Source organism: Peromyscus californicus, unplaced genomic scaffold (genome assembly GCF_007827085.1).
Source record: "Peromyscus californicus insignis strain IS unplaced genomic scaffold, ASM782708v3 Scaffold_22__1_contigs__length_63687245, whole genome shotgun sequence".
Taxonomy (NCBI): domain Eukaryota; kingdom Metazoa; phylum Chordata; class Mammalia; order Rodentia; family Cricetidae; genus Peromyscus; species Peromyscus californicus.
Window position 1 is genome coordinate 19,416,951 of NW_026294525.1, and position 25,195 is coordinate 19,442,145.

Here is a 25,195-nt window from a genome sequence, read left to right on the forward strand (position 1 = left end):
TTTCATCTTGAAAATAGAAATGACTATACACTTTGTAAATATCATTTGAAATTATTTTCCTTCAGATTTGAACCTCCATCTTATGACACAATTTTAATTTATGTAACCTATGCTCATATCATTCTCTGAAAAATGACAAGGTAAGTTTTCTACTTTGCTGTGTGGATCCATCCCACTCTGCATATAAATATGAGCAAGATATCCTAGTAGAGATGTATCTTGCCTCTTTCTAATACAGTAGTGATTTAATATTAGCAAAATTGAGAATTGTCTTTGATATTTACTGAAAGGGAAGTATGAGGCAATAATTGCCTACATTCCACATCACCAAGAGTTCTAATAGTAAAAGGGAGGGTTAAGAAATAGTAGCAACATTACGAAGGCATCATTAGCCTAAACAGGTACTATAAAGCATCCCTATACCGTGCCCTGCTGCATGACTTCCCATGTCTTACCCTTTGCAGCTTTGTCGGTCTTCTCTGGAGGCTTCAGGGTTGTAAGGGAAGTTTCCGGTTTGAAATCCTTCAGGTCTTTCACTTCCTTTCCGTCTTTCACTTCCTTGCCATCCTTTATCTCTTTCCCGGGTTCCTTCAGTTTGTTGTCTACCACTGTCATTTTGCTTTCAGAACTTGGATCTTCTGTGAGCTTAAACTCAGGCAATATTTCCTTCAAGAGCTCCCAAACTCTGTCCACATACCCTGGACTTAGAGGCAATATATTTGCGTTAACTCCCAGATGATCATTGTCTACCTGACGTCAAGAAGTTACTGACAGACTAATTAACTTCTTAGTTCACAAGACTAATTTCAATTGTTACTTCAAACTTTTAGTTAGAAATATTGCTCATTGACCATGCTTTTATTGCATTTCTACTATGTGCCAGTCTTTGAGGATACAGGGACCAAAACTGGCGGATCAGTCAAGCTTGGCAGAGGAGACAGACATGCTAAAATCATGATAGGTGAAATATATACATGTCTATATGCTATACATGCACATATACTGCATATGCATATATACTGTCCATCTGTATTTGCCATATGTTGTATATATGCTATCCATGTACAAACACCTTATGTGTTCAAAGGCATCCTCTAGAATTTTCCAATGATATCCTCACCCTCTGAAGATGTGGGAGAATTTTTAACATGGTATCAAAGGTCTTTAACTATGAGGCTTCTCCCTAGTCCCTATGCCATTGGTCCTCTAGAATTTAGTAGCATATAATCCAGTTTTACACAACCACACACTTTTCTGGGATTATACATTGTCTATCTCACTTCCTTGTTATTCTGTCTGTTCTAAATTGATTTTCCCACACTAATCTGCTACATTAATTTCAGTAAATCTTTTGCAGTCAGTGTAAGCATCCATTGCAGGGATGGGGCAAGTAAGCTACATGCTTTTGCTTTGAGAGCCTGAAGAACTGTTTATACATTTTTAGGAAGCCTTTGACAATACTTTACAAATTTCTAACTCAGCTCATGTATACTGATTGAGGACACACTCTATGACAGTTATTCAGTGTCACTGTGCTGAGCACAGCAGGCAAAGAATGACCACTGAAGACAACTGTGGACTGAATGGGGGCCTCCAGACCATATCAGAATGACCTATGGAGCAAGCTGTATTAATCTGCCCTCTCAAGATATCTATTTGCCTTTCCAAGATTGTCACCTGAAGCAGCTCGTCTTTTTCCTTTGTCTTGTCATTTTCCTAACAATACATGTTCTTTCCTGAAGATGCTGTACAACCTTAGGTTCAGGGATATTAGTAAAGTACTTGGATGTCTCCCAGCATATGTGAAATATATCTATCAAAAAGCTATGCTTCCTACAGAAGGGTGCAGGGCTGAGCTTTGAGCACAGGACTTGCAGGGTCTGCTAAGGCACGAGGGTGAGCTCTGTAGAGGATGAAGTTTCTGTGACACACTGAAGGTATGGACTCAGGCGTATACAGTGCGTATGAGGATGCTCCCACAGAACAGTGCTGTACATCTCTCATGTACTTCCAAGCTCAGCATCTGAGCCTCAATGGCATTCTGAATTGTGGCTGCAAGGGCCAGAATTGAAGAAAGGCTTGTCTGAATGACATGGCGGACTTGCCTTTTGTGTACTTGTAAATGTAATTCTAAATGGTCTTATTAAATAAACACAGAGCAAAATGCAGAGTTAAAAGCCCAGAGATCAGAGAGCAATAGCCAAGAGCTGAGACCACCTCTTTGCCACTGCCGTCCTTCCCCTAAGAAAGAGAACTACTTCCTGTGTGTCTGTATTTGTATTGACTTCTGTTCTGCCTTCTCATTGGTTGTAAACCCAACCACATGACCTCCTTGTCACTGCCTGTCTATACAGACCTCCAGGTCTCTATGGTTGGTATTGAGATTAAAGGCGTGTGTCTCCAAGATGGCTATGTCCTTGAACACACAGACTTTGCCTGCCATGTGATTGGATTAAGGGTGTGTGCTACCACTGCCAGACTTCTGCTAAATGGCTTGCTATTAGCTCTGACCCCCAGGCAACTTTATTTATTAACATACAAATAAAATCACATTTCAGCACAAATAAAATATCACTATATGCACTAGGTGCATAAATCTTTCAGGTAGATAAGCACAAACAGATTTTGCTTGATGGCTTGTTTTATGATTAGTCTGTCCTTGATTCAACAAAGAATCTCTTGGGTCATTCTGCTTTATAAGAAGGAATAATTTACCCTAAAATGCTGAGGGCCATGGGAGTATACAGCAGGTGACAACTAGGGTTTGACAAGTCGACCCACCAGATATGTAACTCCCTGATGGGGAGCCCTACCTGGCAAAGCCATGGGGTCACTGGCTATGGAAACCAGTTGTTCTCTGTAACTTTCTCAGGTACTACTGCTATGCCTCCCTGAAAAGAACAGCTGTGGGGTGCTTTCCACAGCCCTTTGGTAGTATGTTTTCCATCTTTGGGCACAATTATAGTTGTGGATGATCAGGTTATACTTTCTGTCTAAACTGTATAATTCTGATGTACAGAAATATTACCAGAATATTCTTCTTTATTGACACAGAGAAGTAACAGTATTCTCAGTCTTAAAGACAGTCTTTTACACATTTTGCAAAGACCTTAGAACAAATCCAAAACAGACTAAGCTGCCCCTACAGAGAATACACAAAGACTAAATCCCAGGTTGTTGTTCATTGTTAATTCAAGGCCAGGCTGTTTACATCAAGACATATTCCTTGCAGTAGCTTCCTTTATGCAAGTACCCTGAACACTCAAGGTTCAGCCAATTGTTAACTGTCTGGAAACCCTCACCAACTTAGAGCTACATGCATGGGTCAATGTGATATTACAAGCCTAAGAGAAACTATGTAACTTATCCTGTGTTTTGAGAATGGGTAAGGCCCTGAAAAGGTAACATAATTGTCCAGATTTTGGCTGTGGAACAGAGCAGGGGGATGTCAAGAGAGGGGCTGAGGAGGAAGAGCAAAGGAGATCGAGCAGAGGAAGGATGCAGAGAGAGAGAGATGTGGAGGCAGTGAAAAGGAATTAGAGAAGATGCTCAGCAGAGAATGAGAAGGATGAAGAGCTAATTAAGAAGCTGTGAAGAGAGATTTTTCAAAATGAAGTGAAGAGAAGGTTACCATCAGAAAGTGTCTGTGTTTATTTTTTCCCCTCAGATAGAAAATGCCTAGCTCTCAGATAAGAATTTTTCCTAAACCCTTGGTACTCTGAGGTCTTCTTTTTGCTACCCTGGAGCAGAATGGGAGCTGGTCTCTTGGTCTCTGATACTAAAACTCCCAAGGAATTTTAAATGATACTATAAAATACTATGCTCTCAAACATTTTGTAAAACATGACCATCCTTCAAGTGTTCTTAAAGAATATCATAAAGAACTGTTGGAGAGAAAGAAAAAATAATAATATGAACAACACAGTCTTTAAACCTACTGAAGAGGGGCCGATGAGTTCAGTAGGCAAAAGGTGCTTGCTGCTATGCCCAATGACCTGAATTTAATCCCTGGGACCCTCACTTGGTCTTCTGACAACCACATGTATACCTTGGCACACCCACCAAACTCCTTACCCCAATAAACAAACAGACAAATAAATATTTCTTAAAAAAAAAAAAACGTACTGAAGAGGAATGACTTCAGGTAACCACCCGGTAAGTGCATGGATAATGGTGAATTCTCCCAGCTCTCGCCTCTGTGCCATATGGATGCTAAAAAGAAATGCATGGTGCTGTAGTTAACAATGATTGGAAACACATAACAGTAAATAAAGACTAGGAAACACTCTACCCAGCATCATAGTAATCAATGTAGGGGGTCACACCGGCTGCACATCCCAATGTGAAGGAATGTTATCTCACAAACCAGATGCTTTTAATTTGTTAAAAAGGCCTAAGTAAACCCAATACTAAGCTTTCAAATGTATTTTGAAAAAAATGAATATATTATTTTTGTTGTTTTCATTTGTTAAGGGTGTCACATATTAGAACTATTTCTTTAAAAGCTCTAAAATTTCCATTAATTTCCTGAACATAAAACATATTCATATTATATAGTGTAAAAATTTAACTCAATTATATGTTCTATGTGTGACTCTGTTCTCTTCAAAGTGGAGCGGTTTTACCATTCTAATTGCAGAGATTATGTTGAGATACCCATGATGACTCAAGAGAAGTATGAGGAATCCTTAGTAAAACTTTGACAGTGAAGGAGAAAACAGAAATATGTCATCCATCGTGTAAATGATTAGATCTGGCAGTGTGACATAAAGTCAGAGGTTGCCTTTAACCAGATACCATGCCCTGCTTTGGTCCTTCTGCCTATGTGTGCTTTCCTTGGGTGGTTAATGTGTTTACATGTACCTTAGTCAATGTAGAGAAATATCACAGCCGCTTCCAGCCCAGAGTGAAGAAGGCACAGTGTACCCTGTGCCAGGCATGGTGTTAATGATGCTGACTGACCAACACACATCCTTCTCTTTGGAAAGAATTCACAGCATGTCAGTAATGCAGCCCACGGTTTATGGTTTTGCACTGGCTTGTTTAATGGATTATGAATCCTGATGCCTCTGCATTCCTCAAAGACAACATAAATCTGGTGTGTGGTTCACTGTCTCCCCTAAACACCTCTGGTAATTTCATTTTATGAGTGACTTTGCAAGCCTTATGGAAACGATGCTCATTTCTCTCCATATTCTACCTGGGTATGTAAATCATTGCACTGTTTTAGGTATGTCTGTAGAAAGTTAAACCTCACATGTAAAGTCAAATCTGAGATGAATTTATAGGAAAAATATAAATGGTATCATGTAAGGCAGTTTCTACTAGAAATCTTTAAAAATGTACTGTACTTTAATTAGTCTTTTATTTCCAAGCTAGCTTTGTTTCTTTATTTTAAAAGAATAACACTATTAGTCTTGTTCTTAATGAATTCCACTGGACCATGGCTTCACAACAAATGAAATGTTGTTGCAGCTATCTGGGCCATCTATTCAATGCTTCACCAGCCTTGCAGCTCCAATTCTTAGGAACACTAAGAGCATTATCCTTATTTTCCCCCCAAACAAACAGACATAACTGCCACCAATGGAAATACTTAGTAATATTTACCTGCCTAAAAGAAAAAAAATAATAATCTGGGCGAAGTTTTAGAAAAATCATTGAAATGTAGGACTGAAAGCCGAGTGAAACAAATTATCAGTAGAAACTGAGGTTTAACAAGAAAAAATGAAGAGACTGATAATAGTGGTGGCCGTTTTGTTATGCAGCCTTGAGAGACAAAAGGAAGCAGAGTCAAAAGGATATCTACAAAAGCAGCCCTGGCATCTGAACGGTATTGCTAATGCTTCTTAGAGAAGGGGAGGGGTTGAGCTTCGAGCACAGGGCTGACAGGGTCTGCTAAGTCGGAGCGTGAGTTCTGTGGAGGATGGAGTTGCTATGGCACATGCAGGAAGTTATTGAGATCAGGCTCCTGCAGCGTGAGTAAGGACACATCCACTGAGTTGTACAGTGGCCAAGCGCATCCACTCCAAGGTCTGAGCCTTGTTTTCACGGTGAGTTATCCTGAAAGGACCAGAATGGAAAAAAGGATTGTCTGGAAGACATGGCAGACTTATACGTGGAGTGCAAAGTCTTGTTGGTAGATAAATATAAACAGATTTTGCAAACATACTGAAACAAATGAGTAGATGTCATCATGATGCTATCAGGTGGTCAATGGGAACAAAGGCCTGAAGAGCACTTTGTTATCCTAAAGGGTTCAGGATTTCTTAAGATCTATACAGTATACTGCATATACAGATTCTAAAGCATTAATTGGATCTTAGTATATATTATTCATCATTTAGGTGATTTAATATATTCCCCTAAGAAACAATTTCTCTCATTAACATGAAACATTTCCCATGATATACTTTCCACTTCTAGTAAGAAGTCATTGTGTATAGAATGATTTTTGAGTGTTCTTTCTTTGGATAGTTTTGTCTTTTACCCACTTAAGCCAATACTTCAAACCAGTGCACTGGGCACCTCAACTTTTATATTTGAAAGTTTACACTGTTTAGAAGAAAAAAGTCTTTAAATTGTTAAAGGCTCAGCATGGATGCAGGTGCCCTTTTGTTTTCACACAAATACATTATAATTTCTCATTACATACTCAACATTTGCCAGCTTAATGATAGCTTTAGACAGTAGCATTGGCCAGAGTTCAAATGCATAGGTTGTAGATGGAAGCAACAGATTGTTATCCTCATCAAAGGGAAAAAAGTCATCAATAGTTATCTTCCTCCAGCAACCCTAAAGATGAGAAGAAAGCCATGTGACATCATCAGTGGTGTACAGTGCTCTCCCCCTTGAACATTACTACATATTTCTCTTTCATTAACAAATAAACAAAAACCTGGTGTTAACATCTTATGGTAGAACACTGAGATACAGGTTTCAGAACCAATCTGGCTGACCATTTTAGCTTCTGAAATGTATTATAGCATATCTATAGTGATATCAATACTGTTCCTTCTTTTGGAGGTCTTATGTGCTGTGGATATCTGTATGCTGTGAATGTGTTGCTCTGATTGGTTAATAAATAAAGTGCTGATTGGCCAGTAGCCAGGCAGGAAGTATAGGTGGGACAAAGAGAGAGGAGAATTCTGGGAACAGGAGGGCTGAGTCAGGAGATGCTGCCAGCCGCTGCCATGAGAAGCAAGATGTGAAAGCAGAATTGGGAAAAGGTACCAAGCCATGTGGCTCAACATAAATAAGAATTATGGGTTAATTTAAGTGTAATAGCTAGTCAATAGTTAGCCTTAGCTAATGGCCAAACAGTTTTAATTAATATAAGCCTCTGTGTGCTTACTTGGGTCCACAGTCCCCTGGCAGGACTGGAGATAACTCCAACTACACTTATGAACATTTAATGAAATAAAAATGTTTCAAATAGAAGAATGAAAACATGATTCAACCAAAAATAAGGCTGAGCATAATATACTTTGCACAGTCATCATATAAATTCTTTAAATATTACCTTAGTAATTACTACTGATTCAGACATGTGCTTACTAATCTTAGACTCCAGTTCAATATTTTGAGTACTCTCAGTTAATCATCTAATTTTCAACATGAAATAAATTAATATTTTCTTTAACCAAACCATTGTATGTTTAATTAAAAGCTCTTCATTTCATAATTAAAAGCATGAAGCAAATGATCTTATGATTTTTTTTGTTTTAGCTTATATGCCTAGATTCTTATAAAGTCACTCTTGTGTTAATAAATATTTTCAGTAGTAACATCAAGCATTGTGAGCCCCATAATATTCATGATGCATGGCTAGGGCTACTGCCATTAAATACTTATGATCTAGTGTGTAAAGGTTTACATATAAACAATATAAAACAGTATGTTCAAAACATTCCAGGGACAGAGGAAAAATGCAACTCATTTTGCTAGAGGGAAGTCATGAGAAGGTGACATTTGAAATATTTTCCTTGTATGGTATTCATAACCCTGAATCCAATTATTACCTTATTTAGTAGCTTGTACCTGTCCCTTTAACCTCAATAGACAAAGCAGGGCAGGATAGAGTTAAAGTTATAGGTTAAAGGCAGCCCCACTCTTGCAACTTTAGGTGAAAAAACAGCAACAACAAATTCATGGAGAAATAAGGTAAATACAAGATGGTAAGTGTTTCACTCACTTAAGTACCTTTAAAAAGACAGGCTCACTGTGATGGTTAAATTTAACTGTCAACTTGATACAACCTAGAGTGACCTGGAAAGAGGGTCTCAGTGAGGGATTGTCTAGATCAGACCAGCCTGTAAGGAACTTTTACTTAATTGGGTTGACTGAAGTGGAAATATCCAGTCTGAAAGTGGGCAGTATTACTCCCTGGTTTGGACCCTGGACTAGGAATAGAGAAAGCTAGCTGATCATGAAGCTGTACACCTTTCTTCCTTTCAGCTCCTGGCTATGGGTGTGATGTAACTAGATGCTTGAACTCCTGCCTCAGCTTTCCTGCGATAACAAACTATAATCTGTAATAACTGTAAAGGCAAACAAACCCATTCTCCCTTATGTGGCTTTCTGCCAGGATAATTTATTATAAAAACAGAAATGAAAATTAGGACACTCATGGAGATAGAAAGTGGTCATCAAGGGGCACAGTGAGAAGCAAGTAAAGTCTTGATTTGGTGAGTACACAGTCTCTGCTTCAGATGATGGGAAATTAAGGAAATAAGTAGTGATAGTTTTCATAAACTGTAAAAATACCTATTGTAACTTACTTTTACCCTTAAATGGTTAAAATGGTTGTCAAATTGGCATATTTTGCCACAATAAAAAAAAAGCATTGATAGGTCCCCTCTCACATTGACTGCAAATCGTGTTTCAAGTGGCCAACTGGATTCCCATGAAAGAAGAATTTTAAACTATCCTCCATAATTATACTAAAGCAATTCAACAAGTACCCTCTCTTGTCAGATGCTCAAAGATATTTTTCAACTAAGAATGCTTTGATTATTGAACTGTGCACATTACATTGTATGCAATTATATTTCAAAGTCTATTACATAAAAAGTCTATTATAACACAGGGGTGAACACTTAGTATTGTGCATATTTCTAAAGTATAATTTGACTAGACTTCGTACTATTCTCTTGGGAATATTTTGATTCATTGGTATTATATTTTGGTTGACCCCTTCCTCAAATATTTCATGTAGTGGACAGCTATTCATCTTTGACCTTGAAGCATCACTCCTAGAGATGCAGCAGGTAACTGCTCTCTACCTGCCTATGACCTTGAAGTACATGTGCCTCTTGGTACCCTTAAGATCTGAGATGCACATAGCAGGCTCTCAGTCCCCTCATGGGACTTGATGCTGGGACAGTCTCAGGTGCAGAAGAACAGCATGGGACCTTGTCTCACCATTTCCAGGACCCTGCAATAATTCTGTTCTGTACAGTGAGTTTTTCTCCCCTAATAAATTCCTTTGCCCTTTAAACAGACTCTGTGGATTTCTCGGATTAATTTCATGTATTTGTGTATACATAGGTAATTTATATAGATAATTATTTTGCCTTCAAAAATCATGTTGAAACTTTAACAGCCAATACATTGGTACTATGAGGTAAGGAATAAGGATGGGTGAGGAAAGATTCATGAAAATACTTGTATCCTTATAAATAGATAAAGATTTGAGTTCTCTTGTGTCATATGAGGTTATACAATCAGCTGGTTACTTGGATTTCTGGCAATTTCTGTTGTTGGTTAAGTTACACAGTATACTATATTTTATTATCAAAGTTTAAATGAATATATGTATGTGTATACAAAATTTAAGAACTCATCATTGAATACTGAATGATGTTTTGATTTGGTATTTTACTATTTTATGTAAATCATATAATGGATATTTGAAAATGTTTATTAGCACCATATCATTTCTTTAAAAAAAATCTCAAATTTTTCAGTTTTTAAAGATACTTCTAAAAAGGTATCCTCTGTGATCATTAACCTTCATTGTCAACACATTTAGGCTTAGAATCACCTAGGAGATTAGTTAGACCACACATATGAGGGTGTTAAAGAAGTTGTTTCCAAAGAAGATTAATGACAAGACCCACTCTCAATGTAGGCGGTACTAAATGGGAGGTCTCGGTAGCATCCAAGAGGGGGAAGGGAGAAGCCAACCAAAGGCAGCATTTCTTTCTCTGCTTAATGGCCCATTATGGCGTGATCTCCTTGGCTCCACCACACCCTCCCACCAGCAGGCTGAGCATTCTAAAATAGTGATGTAAAGTAAAGCTTTCCTCTTATAATCACTTCTGTCAGGTATTTCTCTTAGTGTTATACAAACAAAATAAGCAATATGGATATATATATATATATATATATATATATATATATATATATATATATAACCGGAATAAATAAAACTACAAATATAGATTATAAAAATATTTTAGTATATCATACTCAAATTTTAATATTTTCCACAATTAACTTCTAGGTGAATGACTACCCATTTATGCTGTCTTAAATAATGTGTTATGATGAAAGCATAACACATTATTTAAATTAATAGTATGAATTACAACTCAAAAAAAATCAAGAAATAAGTAATCATTGGAAAGATATTTTAGCAAACAGTTGAGTGATCAAAACTGCATAGACTAGGCTCTGTCAGACTTTACCCTGCACCTCCACGGCAGTAACAGTGACTTTTCTCCCACGCAGAGCCTGAGATGTCAATATAGACCAGTAGATACACTCACAGAATACAGAAAGTGAAATCATTAAATAAGAAACTTAAAGCAACAATCCTAATAATGTCCCACCAAATAATTGTGAAAACTCTTAAATGAAATTCTTAGCAAAGATGTAGAAAGTATAAAATATTAAATTAAAATTAAAGATTCCTCCCTCAGTGAGAGCAACAGTCCATAGGCAGCATAAAGATTGCCAAAGTGAACATTAGAGTTGCAGAAATGAACAGGGAAAAATAGACCAAGAATGACATAAGACTCAGACTTGAGAGATGACACAAAAATATTCAATATCCATGTTTTGGAGTCACAAAAAAAAGAGAGGAAAAAGAATGAGGACCTAAAAATACATTTGAAGAAATTATGGCTGAAACTTCCCAAATTTTTTTTCTAAAATATAAACCTGTGAATTAAAGAAGTCTAAAGTAACCCAAACAGGATAAATGCAAGTAAGTCTACAGCCAGTTCTATCAAGTTCAAACCTCTGAAAAGTGAAAAGAGAGGATAGAATCTGGAAAGCCTAAAGCAAGAACAGACAGGTTATCTGAGGACTGAGCAGAGTGGAAAACACAGTAAGCACCATCTCTCACACACTGGAAGAAAAGAGCTGTCAACTTAAGCCCTGGCACCAAGGTCAACATCTTTAAGAAATAAGAATGAAATAAAAACATCCTCAGATATAAAGAAAATAAGGCAGTTTCTTACCAAGAGACTAACTCAGAAACACTGAAAGGGGAGGGTTCTCCAGGAAGGAAACTGGAGTGAAAGGAATCAGCACAACAGCATGAAGAAAGCTAACAGAAAATAACTAACACCTAGGCAAGATGAAGGAGTATTTTTCTCCAGATCTTTTAAAATTGTATTTATGATGTGGTCTGGAAAGAGAAAATTAAATCCCTTGCTACCCAGTCATGAAGACTAGACTTCTGTTCTTATCACTTACATCAGGCAACTGACAACAGCCTGTAAATCCAGCTCCAAAATGTCTTATCGCCCTCTCCTGGCCTCCATTGGCACCTGCATGCACATGCACATACACACAGAGAGACACAAACATAACTAAAAATAAAATAAATCTTTAAGAATTGTATGATGAAGTTCTCAAGATATTCAGAAAATATTTAAGAAAATGATCTCAGGAAGGGGAGATGTGTGAAGGTTCTGAAATGGTGGCAAGGTATTTAGATGCCAATTCAAGTGATAAAATGTTGCTATTAAGGGCTATGTAAAGCTTTCTGTGTATATTTTAATTTCTGGAAAAATAAATATACAGAGTATGCAGAAAATAAAGGCAGAAAAACTGAAACAAAATCCTAAAGAACAACCAAGGTCAATACAGAAAGTCAGAATAGGTAAACAAATTTCAAAATAAGAATGGTAACAAAGAATAAAACGGCAACTTAATTTGTAATTCTATCTAGTATAAATGACTTTTAAACCCAAAATGAGTAATTTGAATATATTTATAAAAATGAATATTTTCATATTCATAATGGAGTAATTTCACATAGAAATACTAGAGAAAAAACACCATCCCATTGGGCAAGATTTACACACAAAGCTTCTCATGTGCAGCCTTACTTGTATAGGTAAAATGCTGGACATAGCCTTAGCATTTATTAATGGAAATTTAACATAAATTTGCATGCATTTGTTTATATGTCCGTAGACTAGTGGACAGAATATACAAAAATATCAGCATAGAAAATGACCCTGGTTAAATGAGTGTGTAGTTTAGAGAACTGTATTATTTGACCATTCTGGTATACAGTATGTTTATGTATGCTTATAAGAACACAGGATGGGGTAGAGAGATGGCTCAAAGGTTAAGAGCACTGGTTGCTCTTCCAGAGGTCCTGAATTCATTTCCCAGGAATCACATGGCAGCTCACAACCATCTACAATGAGATCTGGTGTCCTCTCCTGGTGTGCAGGCCTACATGTAGGCAGAACACTATATACATAATAAATAAATCTTTAAAAAAGAAAGAACACAGGAAAATATAGTAGAAATACCTGAATCATTGATTGTGATTGTCTATATATGTTAAAATTACAAAGAACTCTGATTTTCTATATTGAATATTGTGGTGATATTTTGTTTGGACTCCAACAAATAAAATTTTCCTGAAGATCAGAGGACAGAGCCAGCCACTAGATTAGACATAGAAGCCAGGCAGTGGTGACACACATCTGTAATCCCAACACTTGGGATCTCATGCCTTTGCTCCCAGTATTTGGGAAGCACACATGCCATAATCCCAGGACTAGAAAGGTTGAGACAGGAAGTTATAAGGCTGGGTGGAGAAAGGCATTTAAGGCAGGAATGTAAGGATTATGTCCTTATTACGTCACCAGCCTGCGATGGCGTCCCAGCCTAAAAAGCGGGCATGCCCTCTCTGTGCTCCCTCTTTTTGTTTTCTTTTTTTTTTTTTTTTTTTTTTTTTTTTTTTTTTTTGGTTTTTCGAGACAGGGTTTCTCTGTGTAGCTTTGTGCCTTTCCTGGAACTCGCTTTGGAGACCAGGATGGCCTCGAACTCACAGAGATCCGCCTGGCTCTGCCTCCCAAGTGCTGGGATTAAAGGCGTGCGCCACCACCGCCTGGCCTGCTCCCTCTTTTTGTATTCTCTCTCTCCGTATTCCCTCTGTCCTCCACATGGCGCCCCTCTCTCTCCTCTCTCTCTCTCCTCTCTCTCTCTCTCCTCTCTCTCTCTCTCTCTCTCTCTCTCTCTCTCTCTCTCTCTCTCTCTCTCTCTCTCTCTCTCTCTCTCTCTCTCTCTCTCATAAAGGTCTAGAAAGGTAATCATGGTTCGTGATTCTTCTGCCACTGCAACATCCAGCGTTCTCTTCCATCAGCATGGCCGCTGCAGGCGGCTGCCAGCCATGAGCACTGCCATGTAACCAACAAGGAGGAGACAAGAACTCAGTCCCTTTAGGCTGAGGACTCAGGGGCATTCAGTCTGAGGATTCATGGAGACAGGCTCTTCCCCTTTTGCCCGAGGAAGTGGTGAGGTGAGGTTGGCTGTGGCTTGTTTACTCTGATCTTTCAGCATTTACCCCAATATCTGGCTCCAGGTTTTTATTATAAGACCAATTAGGATTCGTGCAACAGAATATGTTAGTAGTAGTAGAATTTGCCCACTAAAAGCATATATAATAATAATAAAATTTAAATGTATAATTTCTTTGGGAAAATATAGTAACTGAGTAATAGAAAAAGCATTTGTCATTGTTTAATATCTTGAGTGCACTGTTCATTAAGTTTAATTAATAAAAATATCATTGAGAATTTATTTTAAAAGCAGGATTGTAGGTGTTGCTTGATGGCTGACGCAGCTATTCTAGCAGATGGGAGATGAGGACAGGACAGTCCAAGGCCATCCTACACTGTGAGTTCAAGGCCAGCCAGTGCAAATGAGACTCGGTCTCAAAAACAACACAGCAGAAAACAAAGCAATATTGCAGCCTCAGGTCCCAGGTGGATTCAGCTGGTCAAGGAGAGGGGTGGAGCATGGGAAGCAGGGATTTGAAGTTCCCACATGTTTGTGCTGGAATTTCGCTGTACCTCACAGTCCAAGAAACTCTAAATCAGATGACGTGAATGAAAATATAAAGCTCAGTGAGGAATAACAACAAAAACATTTTTCACATAAATACATTGGTAACAACTGGGGGAGGGGATTATTGGTCTCCGTGTATGTGTTATCTGTTTATCAGAGGCAGATGAAAGCAGAGACAGAGGGAGGCTGCCCACAATGGGCTGTATTTCAAGTGGGGAACAATAGCTAAATTGCTTCTCTCTCTCCTCTTGGGAGCCAAAGCAATATGGAAATTAGGAGGAACTTGGAAAGATGCCCTGTGTCCCTGCGTCCTGTCATTATGGCCAGATGGAAGAGGAAACCAACCTCTCTCCTTTATGCACTGTTCTCAGTGTGACCTGGTACGTCAAAGAACCTTGTGCAACTAGCTAAGAATCCAGGCTGAATGTGATGTGAATACTTTGCTGAGAAATAATATCCTGGTATGAAAATCACAATTAATTACTTACTTGATGTTCCAGTACTGGGGATTGGACCCAGAACATTAGTTAGGCATGCACTCCACCACTTAACTATATGCTTCGTTGGGTTTGTTTGTCTGTTTGATTGACTGATTGACTGATTGATGGTTTTAACTTTTTATTTTGGGAAATTTGCCCATGCTAGCCTTGCACCTAATCTGTAGCCCAGACAGGCCTTGAACTTCAGGACCTCCAGCTTTAGCCTCTTAAGTTTGGGGGACAACAGGCCTGCATCACTAAAGAGGGCTTTTTTTTTTTTAATCATAATTTGAAATATTAGAGGCTCCGAGCAAATGGGTTGCCTCCTAGAAGTCATGATGGAAAAGGCTCTGAGGGACCTGAGAAAAGAAGGAAAAGAATCTCAGTAAAAAGGCAGAGAAAGGAAATCAGTTTCGGAGTGAAAAGAAAACATTATGGCAGAGAAAGAATGAGCGAGGGGAGGAAGAGCAACGGAGGGCAAAACCGTGTCTGCCGCACATCACACTGAATCAGCAGAAGGGAGCCAAGTGTTTTTAGGATCATGTTTTACAAATCTTTGCAAAAGATAGACAAGTACGAGTACTGCATGAGAACTGGAAGAGATTTTTCAAGATCAAAACATAAATGGTTTGTGTCTGGAAATGGACAAGAACAGGGGTGTGGGGTGGGGAGGAGTACAGCTATCTTGTCAGAAAGAATCTACTCAAGCTCTTTACCAATGGTAATGTGTGCACACACTGGTGTGGATGGACCCTCCCAGCTTGGGTTTGCTTAGAAAGAGGCAGACAGACGTTCTTCCCTCGCTGAGAGACAACAGACTTCTATCAAATGGAAGAAGAAGTAGTCATTAATCTATAGCACGCTGGTAAAAATAACCCACATGAAAATCCCTGAGTTGCAGTGCTTGCCTGCTGAGCAGCACCCCTGCAAGCTGCTGTTTGGCTGAGACTAATGAAGACTCACTGGAAATCAATGAACCCCACACTCATTCTGACTGCCCAGTCACACTCCTACCAGTATCCCAATAGAAGGCGAACCTTCACAGAGAAAATCAGAGATTGCCTACTTGAACTAAATACTGTGGGTTTTTTTTAATTCTCATTTCTTATTTTAATAGGAAGAACAGATGAATTCAAAGGCACAGGAGCTTGAATAACTTACCATCCAGTAAAGCTTCACAACATACTTCCCATATGCATTAAACAAAGGCATGTGGCCCTTCACGGCCTTGCAGAGAGAATATATGTGTTCCCAGGGCTTCCAGACCAGACTAGGAAGCTCTCCCGAATTTCCTTTATAGTAATTGTTCAGAATCCCTCCATTGAATATCTTCCACACAGCGTAGATTTCACTGATAATCCACCTCATAAGCTGAACACAAAACAACAAAAGCCACTAGTATTGATAGGTTATTTTTTTAAAAAAATGATGGGTACTACAGTTTTAAGTGAAATACGATAGAAATGTTTCTAAGAGTAACAATAAATTTTACATATGGTATATTTATCATTTTGATTTCTGAGCTACAGAAAAAAGTCATAGGTCTTGATTTTGTTTCCATGAGAAAGAGTAACAAATAAAATTAAAAGGTCTAAAAAGGTTAACTGGACACTGACCTTGAGTTAGTAGAGTGTATATATGTACTATATACAGACAGTATATACACTGTGTGTGTATATATATTGATATACTGAATCACTAAAATTGTATTTTATAAATACATAAATAGATACAATTTTTAAATAAAAAATAAAAACCCCACTCAATTGTATCATGACTTAAAAGTGAACAAGAGTGAGTTGCTGGCGGCTGTCCAGGAGCTGTTTCTGTAGACAGGACTAGAAGACAGTCCTCAAATGGGCAGTGGACCCTGTGGCCTAACTTACCTCACTGCAGAGTAAATGTTCATTTGGTGAAAACAAGTCAAACGTGATTTCGTTTTTCACAACTACAGGAGGCTGAAATTAAAAATGTAGACATAGAGATTTGTTTTTTAAAAAAGGTAAAAGAAACCTAACTTATTAGAAGACAGTTTTGTGGGAGAAGTAGTTCTCTCCAGGGAAGAGCACATTAACTGGTTATCTAATACCAAAAGTCCTGAGTGATATAATCTACTCCTGAATGTTTCAGATCACCACACTTTATTAAGCTAATAACAAATATACTGAGTCCTCTAGCAGACTGATGCAGAGAGCCTAGTGCCTGGGAATACTCTTGGCAGCCAGGAAAAGCAGGATAAGGTCTTTAAAGTCAAAGGCTGAGATTACATCGTACCAGGTGCAGGATTTTTACAAGTAAGCTTTGATCTTATAAAAACATCACACAAGGCCATTCCTCCAGAGGAATCTAACGATTTGTACACATCAGGACCCCTTCTCAGCAGGAAAGAGGGCCCCTTTTTGGTGTTGTGAAAAAAATCCTGCTATCAAGAGTAGGGACCAGCCATTCGTTTACAGGCAAATGTGGCTCCCAAGGGGAGGAAGTGGGGTCAGGGCAATCCGCCCTTTCTTAAACAATTTCACTGAAAAGCATACATAGGAGCAGCATTATACAGACTCAGCAGGTTATATTTAGGAATATATATATATATATATATATATATATATATATATATATATACACACACATATACATATATGCATGTAACAGCAACTAATAAAAAGTGGGGTGTGTGGACATGTTTGGGAAAGGGAAGGGTGAAATGTTGCAATTTATAAAAGAAAAGAAAAAATGAGATTAGCTTCATGAAACAGTTGGAGGGAAGGAAGGTGTTGTAGACCAACTCTCATACAAGAAGGTCATTATTATATGGGATTTTTTCTGTTTGCTTTAACCTTAGAGTATACTTAATGATTTTTATTGTGAGTCTATACATCAAATCTTGAAACCCTTATTTAGGGATTTCCTCAAATAGACCTTCACTTCTGGAAACTCTGGGCCCCATTCTAGAATAATCTATTAAGCGAAACCTCTGTGGAAGACGAGAGGCGGTGTGCAGGCTGATGACCTGTTATGATGCACAGAGATGGAGAGGTTTCAGGGAAGACTGGATTTATTTTTAGTACAAATATAACTCTTAGACCCACTGTCTACTAAAAAGTAGAGGAAGTTGTTCTTAAAACATCTATTTATTCAATTTATAAGACCATTTTTTTTTGCACAGAACATCAATGATGAATTTATAGTAAGCAGAACAAGATTTATTAAAGACCTATCAAAGTCAATTGCATTATGTGAGCAGCAGAGAATTTATATTCATATCAATGTTGTTCGATATTAAAACTGTTTTTGAAGCATGTTTTGTGCATAATGGACTTATTAGAAATGTCATAGAAGCATTCAAAAGACACTGTTGTTTTAGTAAATTGCTTTGGATGTAGATACAACTACCTTTCAATTAGTAAGAGGTCTGAACTACATTTCCCCGCATTAGTACCAACACTGATGAAGGCTAACACTTTGAAAGACAGAAACTACTTTGTGTGGAAACACAGACTCAATAGACTACAAATGCACACAAGAATTGGCTCCATTACAAACTATTTGACTGGTACTAATTAATTTACCCTACTGGTGTTCAATGCATTCAATGAAAACAATAAGAAATTTAGCAAGGAGAAAAGCATTAGTGATAATTAAAACCCTGCAGATAAGAAATACACTCAAATTAATGTGGCTATTAAGGTGTTGGACTAACGTTTGAAAGTATGTGAGAGCTGTTTGATATGAAGGTGTCTCCACAAAGGTATGATTCAACTGACTGAGCATGGAGTCTAGAAATGGAGACAGGCTTCAGAAAATGCTTAGAGGATCCCTGGAAGATGGGAACCCAAGTGCAAATCTCTTGGACTGGAAAATTAATTCTAATAAACAATGGAGGGAAGAGACCTTCACACCCTATGATTTCACACTGAGACACAGAGTGGAGCAAATCCACTAGTCACAAATAACAAATAACTTTGTGCAACATTTTTGGCTATAATTTGACATTTTGGATAGAAGTAGAAAAAAATCAAGCCTCTAGACCAAACCACAGTAATATCTTTGAAATCTATACAAGAAATGTTATTAGTGTGTGTGTGTGTGTGTGTGTGTGTGTGTGTGTGTGTGTGTATGTGTGTGTGTGTGTGTGTGTGTGTGTGTGTGTGTGTGTGCACATGTGCACGTGTGCATGTCCATATGTGTGCTGTGATGCCTGGGTGGGATGTGTAGAGAGCAGGGAGCAACCTTGGATGTCTTCCTCAGTCATTGTCCACTCTGGATTTTGAGTCGGGGTTTTGCTTTTACCTGAAATGCATTAATTCAGCTAGGCTGGTTGGCTAGTGAGCCCAGAGGTTAGTTAGCCTGTGTATCCATCCCCAGTGCTGTGGTCACAAGCCACATGCTGCCACACGAACCCACGCCCTCATGCTTGCACAGAAAGCACCTGACCAATGGAGCCATCTCCATAGTCCCACCCACAAATGAATTATTAAAATATACTGACAAATATTAATTTCTGAGTTAGAGGCTAAAAAGCAATAACTTTTGTGGTAAATCATGGGAAAAACACTGCAAAATTGCTTGAAGAATGCCAACTTTGGTCACTAAGATATTTCATCCTTGTAGGTAATAAGTGTTTCATTCAATAGTGAAAAAAATTCTTACTCTGCTAAATATAAAATCTTGCGGACGTTTCCAGGTAAAGACTTTCAATGATGGTGGTAATTCAATCTTTCCTTCAGGGTCTTCAAAAAAGTGCTAGATGAAAGAAAAAAAATAAATATTAAATTGAACTTTTTTATGTGGCTTTATTATAATAAAAATTCAATCTTAATAAAAGCCAACTAATGCAAATGTCAGATCAATATAGAAGCATTTGTAGAGCAATGTGTGTATGTTTGTCTTCAGAAAGGCCTTGTGGGATATTTGAAGAATGAAATTCAAAATGGCCAGGGAAGAACTAGGCTAACTGCATATGTTTATCCCCCAGTCCTCCAAATCTAACCCACAAGTCTCATGCCCAGCTGTCCAGCAGACCACCTGTTGTGGCCTCTGCTTTCTGCCTCTATTCCCAGGGCACTAAGCAGATCCTGGTGGAATACCCTGCTTTCCTCCCTCCTGTGGATCCCTCAAGTCCCTCCTCCTAGGCCATCCCCACTCCTACTCACTCCCGATACTTAGAAACACATTTTACCCTTAGTGGTCAACCTATCAGAATCCCAGAAGAATTTCCTACCAGGCAATACCCTATGACATTCTTCTAAAAACCAGGGGAAACAGAAACCAAGGAATAAAACATTACTCAGCGTAGAGAAAACCAGATATCTGCACCTAGAATTACAGTCTTCAAAGACCTACATGCTTAGACACCATCATAAAAACACAATTAATAACAGCCAGAACAATATGTCTCAACTAGAGCCCAGTCACCCTATAGTAGGCCCTGAGTATTCCAACATAGATGAAGCACAAGACAAAGACCTTAAAATAGACTTTATGAAGATGATGGAGGTCCTTAAAGAGGAAATGAATAATTCCCTCAAAGAAATCTATGGACACACAATCAAACAGTAGACAGAAATGAACAAAACAGGTCAAGACCTAAAAGAGAAACAGAATCAATAAAGAAAACCCAAACTAGAGAAATCTGAAAATAAAATATTTCAGAACTCACACAGGAACCTCAGAGGCAAGCCTCGCCAACAGAATACAAGAGATGGAAGAGAGAATTTCAGTCACCAAAGACACTATAGAAGAAATGGATACTATGGTCAAAGGAAATGTTAAATCTAAAACAAAAAAAAAACCTGCAGCACAACATCCAGGAAATCTGGAACACTACAAAAAGAACAAATAATATGAATACAGGAAGGAGGGGAAAACAGAAAATTCTCAAAAGAGAAACTGAAATGGCCAAGAAACTCATAAAGAAATGTTCAACATCCTTAGCCATCAAAAAAATACAAATCAAAGCTACTTTGAGATCCTATCTTACACCCTCAAGAATGGTCAAACATGCCAGGATCTTTGGTACAGGAAAGTACTCTCCACACATAACAACTTAGCCACAAACCTTTTGATTTTCCATGGTGTCCTGCCTGCAAGACATGCTAGGGCAATAGTGGCACAAGGTTTGTGGGAGCAATCAACCAATATCTGATATGCATTAAGGACCACTCCACAAGATGGAACCCATACCCACACTGCTTAGGTGATCAAGAACCTGAGACTAGAAAGCCCAGGAACCCAGTGTAAAACTAAATATTACTATTCAAAAAAAAAAAGCAGTGAAATGACTCCTAATAACATTTTTCTATACTTATGGATCAATGCCTATCTCAACCATCATCAGAGAAACTTCTTCCTGCAGCAGATGGGCACAAATACAGAGATCCACAGCCAGACATTATGCAGAGAGTGAAAGACCTGGAACACTCAACTCTAAGCACGATGTCTCCATCAATTCCCTCCACTCAGAGCTCAGGGAACCCTGTGGAAGAAAAGGCTGTAAGAGTGTAAGAGCCAGAGGGGATGGAGGACACCAAGAAAACAAGGCGTTATAAATCAACACCACCAAAGACCATATGAACTCACAGCGACCGAGGCAGCATGCACAGGGCCTGTGTGGGTATGCACCACACGGTGCCCTAGAGCTAAAAGAAGTGGACACGTGCCCCAATCCCAGAAACCATCTCTAGTTGATAACCACTTGCAAATGAAAATCTAGATTCTTCCAAGGGAATCTTACTGGGGAAACAAACTACTCTTAAGAATGGGCTGCGTGCTCAGCGGTAGCCAACAGAAAACAATCTCAAAGACATCTTAGGAGGAGCTTCCTTGACTTACAATGCCCTGTGAGGGCTTTTCCTCTTTTTACATTTTTGTTTGTTTGTTTGTTTGTTTTTCTTTTGTAGCCCTGGCTATCCTGGAACTCGCTCTGTAGACCAGACTGGCCTCAAACTCACAGAGATCTACCTGCCTTCCTAGTGCTGGGATTAAAGGTGTGTGTTACCACTGCCCAGCTTTATCTTATTCCTGGGAGTGAAATGAGTGGCTATTGATTTCTTGTGCCTTTTATTGGGCTCTTTTCCTTCTGCTTGTTTTGTCCAAATCTGATGTATTCATTTTTGTTGTATCTTATTACATTATATTTTAATATTATTTCATAGAAGCATGCTTGTTTTCTAATGAGAGCCAGAACCTGAGTGGATCCAGACAGGAAATGGGGAGGAAATGGGATGAGTGGGATGAAAGGAAACCATAATCAGGACACATGATGTGAAAAAAATTTCTATTTTTCAATAAAAGAAAAAAGTCTAAAAGAATTTTTAAAAGAATGGCATATGTCCTTGACAGAACCTTGCTTGTTGAATGAAATTTGATTGTGGACTATTGGTGAGATTCACTTAAAAATATCCACAATCACAATTGTTTTTGAAATACATCCAAGATGACCAGAATGGTTAGATTGGCTTATCACGTTTTTATTTGCATAGAGCATTCTGAAATGGTAAATATTAAAATTTAAATTCTCTCAACACAATGCAGAATCTCAGTGACTGGTTCACAAAAGGTATTTAGTAAAGGTAGTTAGTTACTGACTTTATTAGTACCTTAATGTCCAAATTAGCAATGTGTTAGGCAATGCATTCTTGGCACCATACCTAAAACGACTGTACCTTTTGATTCAAAGGGCTTGTGAACCATCTGAGTTCAAATAAAAACAAAATAGTAAGATGATTAGCAGCAATTTAAAACATGTGGGGATCTGGTGCTTGCTTGTGTGTAGATGTGTGTCTCTGTTTGTGTGTGCAACTTTCGAATTTTACAGCAGAAGGCTAGATTGGGCAAAGTCTCAGTGAAGCAATGGCACTGTGAAGCAACCTCATGAGTCAATCCTAAGTGTGGAGAAACTTCAGGGAGGGAGGGGCAATGCTTGAAAACTCTGACAGCGGACACTAAAGAAAACGCCTTTGTCCTGTGATGAAAAAAAATGCAGATTAGATTTTAGAATGTATCTGTGCTATTCAGACAAAAACTAGTCTGGGTGGAAGACGAAAGGAAAACAGAGAGACCGGAACGGTAGCCAAGTGTCTGTTTCATTTTGTAGCATCTCATGGTTAGTCAAAGGCTGAACATTAGGTGCCAAAGCAGATACCATGGGACTTTTGCTAAGGAGTCAAACCCTGGGTTCCTTACTGTCCAAAACCAGTTGCCAAACACAGCTCACTTATCTCTCATTTGTCCTTGTATTTCATGAGCACTCCATTGTATTCCCCCCACACCCCTACCTACCCCCGCCGCCATTTTCCCAGGATAAAGGCTTGGGAAAACAAGATGGGAGAAGGGATCACGGGAAAAGAAAAGCTTTCCTTTTGGAACGGAGATTAGAGAGGAGGAGGAGTGCAAACTCATGCTGACAGGTGTACCCCACTATGAATGAGCTGGGGTGCAGCTTGGGGCAGAACTTGTCTAGCATGCGCGAGACCCCGGTCTCCCTCTCCAGGACTGCAAAATCCAACCTGAAAAGCCGCCCCTGCCCACCTGCAGCCTCGGCCCCGCCTACTTACAAAGAGGGGGCTCTTGGCCGTCTTGTCCTTCTCTTTCCCTCCTTTGCCTGTATCCCACTTCTCGGCATTTATGTCCGCCTCACTCCACTCTGGCCAGATCGGGAACTTTCCCTTCTTCTGTTCAACAGAACCGGGAGGCACATTGCTGCCAAAAGGGTAAAGACTTGAGAAAGGGAAAGTGCAAGAGTCTTAGTTAAAATCTCTGAAATAAATAGGGAATGAATTGCATAACATTAAACTGAATGATTGTAAAGAGTGTATTGGGCACACTTGTCAGATACTAGCGACAGGTGACAATTCTAGAGTCAGAAAGAACCCCCAAATAGGTTAGTGCACAAGCAAATTTTAAACAGCTGTCCCTACTGACTAATACAGGCCACTCAAAAATTGGTGTGTACAGAGCACTCCCCAGTTTCACATGAACATAAAATAACTAAAATATGATCCATGCTCAAGGAGAATGTCTTACAAGAATGATAGATTTTGGAATATCCCCACAAACACGATTTTGGTTTCTGTATTAGCAAAAGTACAAAGTGATCATTATTTTGATATTCAAAAAAACTGTTAAAACTGTGAAGCACCACATTGTTTATCACCATCAGATCAAAGTGAAAATTGTAATCTTTCATTAAAAAAAAATCACTCTACATATTATATTTTCAGTTTATTCTTATATAAGTCCTGTGCCCATAATTGCTTATGTATTTTTTGCTTATTATTTTAATGATTGCATAATTTTTCTATTATATGTTTTAGTTAACTAAGCATCAATAATTTGGAATTTCAAATTATTGTAGGTTTTGTTTTCAAAAGCTTTTTAATTTATTTGTTTTATTTATTTATTTGTTGGTTTTTCCGAGACAGTTTCTCTGTGTAGCTTTTTGCACCTTTCCTGGAACTCACTCTGTAGCCCAGGCTGGCCTTGAACTCACAGAGATCCGCCTGCCTCTGCCTCCCGACTGCTGGGATGAAAGGCGTGCGCCACCACCACCTGGCAGCTTTTTATTTTCATAAACAAAACTATGGTAGATCTCATTGTTGCTATAAATCTTGCACACATTTTTTTCTGTCTCCTAATTTGTCTCCTAATTTCTGTCTCCTTCTAGGCCCCTCCCTGCCTGGTACGTGTGGAAGCCCCAAGGGAAATGGAATGACTTCATTGTGGAGGGAGTGGGACCTCACAAGCACCCACAGAGGCTCAAAATAGACTGGTTCCCAGACGCTTTCTCTGTGTCCCATGAATTAGCTAGCAGGGCCTTTCCTAGGCTTTGTCCCACAGGATTACTCTGATGTTCCCTGGGTTGGTCTGGGCCTCACACTTTATCGACTTGGGCACCCTAGGTCCCTCGGTAAGTACTTTCTGAGTACCCTTTCAGCTGGCTGATGGTGCTGTGCACCCTTTTCCTCAGGAGAACTGGGAATCTAGGTTGGCCTCTGCCAAGGCTATTCCAACGAAGGTTTGCAGAGCTGTGCTTTCACCTGAATCCTCTGAGAAGCAAGAATAGTTCAGATTCAAGCCAGGTCATTTCTTTATCAGGGGAGGTAGAGGAAATGATTGGCAAGCGTTATGCTCTGGGGACAGCCAAATCCTGCCTGCGTGGTAACAGGTCCCTCCCCACAGCAACTGTGAGCCAGTGGATGACCAGAACTGAAGTTCCCATTGCAATGCTCAGTGGTGAGGTCAGTGTCCTTATCCATGCCTGCCTGCAGCGACAACAGTCCACACTTCCGGTTGAAGAGTCTGCATTTCTGTCCGCTGTGTCCCAGCAGTCTCTGCCAGTGTCTCCTAGAGCAGGCCCCTTCGTGCCTGCTGGCAGAAGTTGAAATGCCCCCTTTCTC

The 25,195-nt window shown here is 39.0% G+C and overlaps 1 protein-coding gene across 8 annotated transcripts in view; it reads right to left on the reverse strand.

Moving 5' to 3' along the window:
• Positions 1–25,195, reverse strand: part of Adgb (androglobin) — a 136,153-nt gene that overhangs the window by 92,933 nt on the left and 18,025 nt on the right. For 6 of the 8 annotated variants that reach the window (XM_052751010.1, XM_052751009.1, XM_052751011.1 and 3 more), the window contains exons 2-8: positions 23,354–23,516; positions 19,449–19,541; positions 16,688–16,759; positions 15,963–16,172; positions 6,656–6,795; positions 4,126–4,212; positions 456–703 (exon numbers count right to left, since the gene is read on the reverse strand). In XM_052751010.1, the coding sequence (XP_052606970.1) occupies positions 456–703; positions 4,126–4,212; positions 6,656–6,795; positions 15,963–16,172; positions 16,688–16,759; positions 19,449–19,541; positions 23,354–23,516 (1,013 nt within the window). Of the gene's footprint in view, positions 1–455; positions 704–4,125; positions 4,213–6,655; positions 6,796–15,962; positions 16,173–16,687; positions 16,760–19,448; positions 19,542–23,353; positions 23,517–25,195 lie in introns of those variants that run through there. The other 2 variants (XM_052751008.1, XM_052751013.1) reach the window with 2 other exon arrangements.